At 49.2% G+C, this 7,359-nt stretch overlaps 2 protein-coding genes across 3 annotated transcripts; one reads left to right on the top strand and one right to left on the bottom strand.

The window, feature by feature from the left end:
- Nucleotides 1-185: 185 nt before the first annotated feature.
- LOC122394264 (pyridoxine-5'-phosphate oxidase-like) lies at nt 186-1,497 on the bottom strand. The gene has a single exon (XM_043391022.1). The coding sequence runs from the start codon at nt 1,321-1,323 to the stop codon at nt 502-504; it is 822 nt and encodes a 273-aa protein (XP_043246957.1). The 5' UTR covers nt 1,324-1,497; the 3' UTR covers nt 186-501.
- Nucleotides 1,402-5,309, top strand: LOC122394265. 2 transcript variants are annotated; one of them, XM_043391024.1, is made up of 6 exons: nt 1,402-1,527; nt 2,540-2,654; nt 3,028-3,167; nt 3,657-3,808; nt 4,599-4,715; nt 4,975-5,309. In XM_043391024.1, exons 2-6 carry the CDS (start codon nt 2,542-2,544, stop codon nt 5,092-5,094), a joined length of 642 nt encoding a protein of 213 aa, XP_043246959.1. In that variant the 5' UTR covers nt 1,402-1,527; nt 2,540-2,541; the 3' UTR covers nt 5,095-5,309. The 2 variants fall into 2 exon arrangements, with proteins under 2 accessions (XP_043246959.1, XP_043246958.1); XM_043391023.1 differs by lacking the exon at nt 1,402-1,527 and adding an exon at nt 1,629-2,075.
- The last annotated feature ends 2,050 nt before the right edge of the window (nt 5,310-7,359 follow it).

Genomic DNA, 7,359 nt, shown 5'->3' with positions numbered 1-7,359 from the left:
TCCTCCAGACGACTGGTCATGTCGAAATGGTAGCCATAATTTTACATAAACAGGCCCTATTTCGACATGACTTCCTGTCTTGGCGAACCAGTGTGATACTCGGGCTTGCATGGGTCTACGATTTCGGAAGCTGGGGATGCGAGATATTCGCGCTGCAACGGCCACCCATGTGACACCAAAGCTGCTCAAAAGCTCGTATACATGTATTTCAGAGTGCATGAAACAGAATGTCACTACAGGAAGACATGAAAATTCACAAACATGCATGATAAACACTGCCAAAATATAGGCGCTGCATACCAAAAAGCACGCGGCACTACTAGCAATCAGCTGTTTAGTGGGACGCGGTCTCGAGGACCAGTCGCAATCCTTCAGCTCTCAGTAAACCCTGTACACTGTATAGCCGTATCCTTTCCTCCTCACATTCACGTTCCAAAAAGTCCCCGTTTCTCGCCCTCGCAGTGCTCACCACTATTCCGTCTCTGGCCGGCCTCCGTGGACTCACGGTGCGAGCCTCTCGTACACCCAGCCATCCTCACCGTGTCTGACAAACGGCTTGGTCAGGTCATCCGCCGTCCGACGACGGAACCGGATCCGGTCGTGGATCCGCGTCGTCTGACCCTGCCAAAACTCCACCTCCATCGGCTCGACGATGTAGCCGCCCCAGTTCGGCATGGGGATCGGCATCTTGTCCGTGCCGTGCTTCATTCTGATGAGGGCCTCCTCACCCTCCAGGTGGCTGCGATTGCGAACCACGCTGCTCTGCGCGCCCAGCAGGGCGCCGATTTGGCTGGCGAGGGGTCGCGAGCGGAAGTACTGCTCGGAGACGTCTGCGGGAAGTCGGCGCACCTTACCCTCGATACGGACACTCCGGTTAAGAGGCTCCCAGTAGAAGGTCAGAGCCGCCAGAGGGTTGGAGTCCAGCTCGGCTGCCTTCCGGCTGTCGTAGTTGGTGAAGAAGCGGAACCCGTCCCGGCCGAAGCCCTTGAGGAGGACGAAGCGCGCCGAGGGCCGGCCGTCGGTGGTAGCCGTGGAGAGACACATGGCGTTGGCCTCCAGAATACCGGGCGTTTTGGTGGCGTCTTCAAACCAGGCTCGGAACTGGCCGATCGGCTCGCGCGACTTCAGGTGTTCCTCCCTGAACGCGTCGTCTCGACACCGGTACGGCTTGCGCATCGACTCGACGTTCACTTCGGGCGACTTTGGAGAGAAGTCCATGTTGTCCCGCCGGCCGATGACCACCAACTGAGATCGATGGCACGGAGCGGCCAGCAGCGGCCGGCCGAGACGGGCCAGCGGCGGCAGAGCGGTGACGGCGCGCATCCAGCGCCGCCGGGTCACCCAGGGGTCACGCTAACCAACCGCCGGGGGCACTGAGCACGGGCGGGCGCACCACCTGACCGGCTGGGCTCCAACTGGGGCGCACGCAGTGGGCTACTCTGGGAAGGGAGCCTGTTACGTAATTTCCCACCACGCATGCGTGACGTAACAGCTGTTTTCTCAGGCACAGCCACAGGTGTTTTGAAGGTGTGTTTTGTGAACACGTGTGCATATAGCTCAAAATTGGCCAGTTAGTTCCGTTGGAATCCTTCGCTTCCCGGTAAAATTAGACAGTTATCGTAAATCGTTGCATTGGAGATAGCGCTGAATATTCCCTCCATTTCAATTTTAATTTGGTAGCATCTTCTCTTAAGCTATATTGTCCGTAAAATACGCATTAAAGACATTTCTGATGCAGAAAATTGTTCAATAGTTCCGAAGACAAGCTGCTCACACTCAAATACAGCTTTTTCATTGGCTTATGCTATGTTGTCATGGAGATTCGAGACGCTGTGGCTGCTCGTAAATCGTGATCACAATACCACGAACACCGAGACATTTCTTATTTTCACACGTGCTGCCGCATAATCCTATAATAATTATTTATTTTGTTTGATTTCTGTGGTTGAGCTAGAATTGGTTTTCGTACGATTATAGATCACTGATTATAGAAGACTACGTTCAGCTCCTATAATCTTTATGTTAGGTTTCACTCGTTTTACTTAGAGTTGAATGTGTCATCTTCCAAGTTCCAGGTACCTATTATTTTAGCTTTTTTTATCAATCACGCCGCCGAAGCCCAATGGTAGCAACTAGCAAGTGTTCTTAACAGCAATTTTAACATTGTTGCTCATATTGAACTTAAAGGCAACAAAATAATTAACAAAGCTATAATTTCCATTTTTTATATATTAGATATGCCCGAGAGCTCAAGTTTTATACCACTTTTTGTCTTTCATTGAGTAAATGTAAATTTATGATGTCTTACATGGAAAAACGATATTTCCCAGTGTATCAAATAATGCATTTGGCTATTGTGCTTAATTAGATGAATTTGTGTTGATTGAGGCATGTGCAGATGCTAAAAAGTTGCTAAATTTTAGCTAAAGGCAAAGTTGAATCTTGATTGTTCTATGTATGCTGCTGTTGTATCTGACTACACTGAATAGCAATACATGTCCACTGTGGTTGTTGTACCACAAGTGCTGCTTATTTTCAGTCATGTCCGTTCCTGTGGAGGTTGTCAGCTGGGATGACGGCAGTGCGGACGCCAACACCATCAGCTATGACTCGGAACTGCTTGGCAGCACTGCGAACATTGAGACAGAGGAGGCGTAAGTGCTGTGAATGCTTATGGCGAGGATTCATCAAAACTATTTTTGTTTCCTTTAGCTTTATTTTGTGAGCATTTAAGTTTCTACCTTGGAATGATATTTGCTTTAAGAATATATTACTTGTTACAGAATACTGTTTTGTTGTTTGTCTGTATTTAAAAGCCAGGAAAGCTCTTACACGATACTCACGATAGTGTAATATTTTAATTAAATTTACATGGCTGGTGCTTTAGCAGGGACGTCTAACATTTCTCTGTTTGCCCCATTTGCCAAAAATGCCTAACAAAACAAGGTAGGCATAAAAACTGACCTATCACTATACCCTGCAGGCTGCAAGGCTGCAATACAGTGACCTCCCCCCCCCCCTGTGCAGTATCTGCGCGCGCGTGGTGCCGGAGCTGTGCGCGCGCTCGGACGTGGCCGCCCTGCGTCAGCTGACCACCGTGCTGTCGGAGATCCCGGAGCGGTTCCTGGTGGACATGCTGCTCACCACTCTGGGCTCCGCCAGTCCCGGTGAGTGTCCGTGGATCGGGCTCATCTGGGCTGGGTAGGCGGGAAGAGTGTGCATATTACATGCAAGAGCTCCATATTACAGTATGGAAACTGTAAACTGTGCTCAGTGCTATGGAACTGCTCTGTGAAACTGTAAAACTGTGCCCAGAAATATTGATAAGTGATTTCCGGATTTGCGTTTATATAGGCAGCACTAGACATGGATTTGCATAGGAGAACGAAATAGGTTTTGAATGTGTGGTAAATACCTAATTATACCTAATTTGTCATTAATTGGGATGATGTTTTTGTTCATTGTTTATTGGATAATTTACTTGAATTAACCTGAAGCTGGCCTGATAGATTGACTTATAAAAGAACAAAATGGAAGTTGCTCTGTGCTTACCTACACGTTATTAATGCGAGAATTTTTTATCGGTAAACGAGCAACGTTTGTTGCTCATCACGGTACTGAAGTGACACTAATCAATTGTCATCACTCACCTCCAGTCAGGGAGGAGGCGCTGGACGATATGCTGCGCGTGCCGTACACGCCGGCCGTGATGACGTCAGAGCTGCGCCGACGTCACCTGTCTGACGTCACCCGGCTGGCCGGCTACGTCACCAAGCGGCTGCAGACCACAGAGGCCGCACTGGAGCCGGTGAGTGACGCCGTCGGTGCACTGAAAAAAAATATTTCCTAGTTATCCGGCCACTTTTAACTAACGAAATTCGAGTAGAGTTGAAGTCTGCCCACATTTTGCTTGTGAAAAGTGCAGTCTACTCGCATTTTGTTAGTGAAAATTGGCCGGATAACTAGGAAATTAGTAACATTTTTTTTTACAGTGTATTGGAAAGCTTGCGACTGCGTATCGACGTAGGCTCTGTGGTTTATAGGCATTGAAACAGCCTTGCTTGGAACGACAACCCTCATTTAGCGTGAAAGTTCGCGCAACAATTTGTCACGACCGTCTTGCAGTAAGGGTGTGGCGTGCCCAAGCACTCGCCGGGGCAGGCGCTAAACTGGTTCTTGGGCAGAAAAGAGGCACCACCGAGGCTCGGACTCAGCGATCTCCTGTTTCCTACAGACAGACCAGTTTATTCCTTGTAGACAGGCGCTCTAACCATCTAAACTATGGCGCCTCGGGCCACCTGCGTTCCTTCTATGCTTCATATCGATGATCTCGATGTGATGTCTGACTTTCTCACGCACTGAATTTAGTGCGTGAATTTTTCGTGCATTTTCTTTGCTTTTTTCCGTGCCTTCTAGTGCGTGCCTTTTCTACCTTGTGTCTGACCAGTCGCCGACCGTGCTGCAGGTACTGCTGTAGGTTCTGCTGTAGGTGTCACTGACCAGTGGCTGACCATGCTGTAGGTGCTGCTGTATGTCTCACTGACCGTGCTGTAGGCACTGCTGTATGTGTCACTGACCAGTGGCTGACCATGCTGCAGGTACTGCTGGAGTGGCTGACGGTGGTGGTCGACTCGCAGTCCACCAGCTGGGCTCTCAGTGACGGGGAGGAGGCCTGGGAACTATTGCACGCTATCGAGGAGTGGCGCAACAAACAGGTCAGCGAGCGGGCGCCAGAAATAAAATATAGACTGCAGTGCACATTATCGTCGGTTTCATTCAGGATTCTGCTGTCGTGTTCATTGATTTAATCTAGACGGGGTGAGGGATGCCGAACAGGCTACCATGTTATCTACTTCACCTGGAGATGAGGTTGTATTTGAGCTTGACCAGCGTAACTTTTGACCCAGCATTTAACCTGACCCCTGGCCTGACCCCTGACCCCTGACCCCTGACCCCTGACCCGTGACCTTCCAGGAGGTGCAGGCCCGTGACCTGCTGTGCCTACAGCGGGAGATGGATCAGCTGGTGGCGCTGCACAAAGACCCGCCCTCCCCTCCCGCCGCTGACTACGCCGTCGAGACGCTCTACCTCTGATGACGTCATGTGTGACGTCATTAGTGGTGCTGGGGGTTGGGTATGGAGGGAAGTGTCGGTGTAAGCCAACTATTTTCAGTGGCGAATTTTGGGGGAGGGTCTGGAGCACTCTGATATGAGCGGATTTTTTGTTTCTTTCTGCATCCTATGTGAACACTGAACGGCGATGGTGTTTTGTTTGACAGACGTTGAAGAAACTCAAATGACATTGTTGATTGAATGAGTTTGTTCCGGGTTGCACCCGGACCGTGTAAGCTATGGGAGGGAGATAATGTGACGATTGTCGAGTCCAGGGGTGTAACTTTTGCTTTTGAGATGGGGGTGCACTTGGTGATGGGGGCGACCTTCAATGAGGATAGGGGCGCTTCCAAGGAGAATAGATGGTGCATATCTCTCAACAGGCCCGCACACAGGATTTTTGAACGGGAGGGGGAGCACGACCTGCAAACTGGGGCCCTCCATGACGAAGGGCCCCAGGCCCCAGCCGAAAAGTTTTCCAACGCGATTATTTTTCGGTTGACTTGAAACTTAGCTTCTGTCGATGCATGATAAAACAATTACTTCAGTGCCCGTTCAATTTTCAAAGCATTTATTGTTCCATTTTTGTTTACGCAGCATGTTTCATTCAAATACGATTCAGTGAGTAGTTATCACCATCTTTACAATCACGTAGAATATTCGATTAATAAGCGTGGATGCAAGGCCCTCAGAAATCAGCGCGGGTAGCGCCTGACTGCCGGCCGGCCGACCGACCCCGGCTAGCTAGAAGAGGAGGCTAGTCACGGGTTGGCCCGGATGTGTATGAGCGGGGCAGCACCCCTTTGTCAATTCGCGTATTTATTTAGGCACATCGACATAAAAAGTCAGTACAATGATTCGTAGCGAGATCACAGACAAGAGATTTAACCTTTTCTAGACTAGTTTTGACGCTGTCAGAAATCCTAGACGACGTGTTTCATGACTTTTGTGTTCATATTTCTTCTTACGACACACGACTCTGGCATTGAAGTTTATCAGTTTCTGAATGCGATGAAGCTGGATTATGCCGCAAGCTCCATAAATTGACATACAGTACCGGATGGTTGACAGAACTAACGACAACACGACTTGATTAAGAACAGAGTGAGGTATGACGTGACTAGCATGGACTAAAGCTAACAGAGTGCCGGTACATTTTCTGACGAGGTGATCGATGTGGTTGCCGAATGTCAGATGCCTATCCATGTGTACGCCTAAATTCTTCACTGTATACCTAACCTCATTTGGGCCTTCTGGGGTCTGATTTGGGCCCTCCTGGTCTTTTTAATCATCATTTCAGCTCATTTTAGACAGTCTTCGGCGGTCTTAAGATTAGGGGCCCATTTGAGAACCATTTGAGATGGCCCCCTTTCGGATGGGGGGGGGGGGGCAGGGGCCCGTGTGTCCCCCCTCGTGTGCGCCTTTGTCTCTCAATTTCGGTAAAATGCTTTGTTGGTATATTTCGAAATTCAGACTTAAAAGTGATCGCCATTTTGCGTTCCTCCGATTTAGTTTGAACACAGTCGGATGTTGCAAATGGGATTGCAGTTCATTTATATTTACCCAAGGCCCTCTAACCGGCGCACAAATAAACGGATGTCGAGGCTTCTACTTGTAGGTACAAAAACTTTTGAAATAAAATGAATTTTAATTGTATGAACACTAAACACCCCAATGTTAGAGTCCAATGGTACAAAGTTGGGTTGGTATTACGAAATGACATTAAATTCGTTTGCACAAATATCAATCAATCAATTAAATTTATAACGAAATTGCATTTTGCCTTTTTATTCCAACCTTTTATAGAATCGAAGTGCCCTTTTTATGCTCGGCGACTGGTGACACCCACTTTTGCTGAAATCACCTTTTTATTGGGCGCCTTTCTACTCTACTGCTGGGGTCGCCTCTCTCTCTTGTTGAGGTCACCACTCTTCTGCTCGGCGGGACTTACTTCTGATGGGCGCTCCTCCTCTGTTGGGGTCTCACTTTTCTGCTGGAGTCTGACATTGCCCTTCCCGGGTATGCCCTATTTTTGCTAGAGGCGTCCCTTTTCTGCCGGGCGAGCCCAATTTCTGCTTATGTCGCTCGACCTTTTCTAATGAGGGCGCCCTTCTTGTGCTCGGCGAGCCCAACTGCCGCTTCAGGTGTCCCATTTTTATTGGATGCGCCCCCTTCTGCGGGCGGCGCCCCTCTTTTGCGGGGCTGTCCCACTTCTGCTGGAGGCGCCCCTCTTCTGGTGGCGGCGCC

This window comes from Amphibalanus amphitrite, unplaced genomic scaffold, assembly GCF_019059575.1.
Source record: "Amphibalanus amphitrite isolate SeventyFive unplaced genomic scaffold, NRLGWU_Aamphi_draft 000582F_arrow, whole genome shotgun sequence".
Classification (NCBI taxonomy): domain Eukaryota; kingdom Metazoa; phylum Arthropoda; class Thecostraca; order Balanomorpha; family Balanidae; genus Amphibalanus; species Amphibalanus amphitrite.
This window is presented reverse-complemented; position numbering and strand designations above follow the sequence as displayed.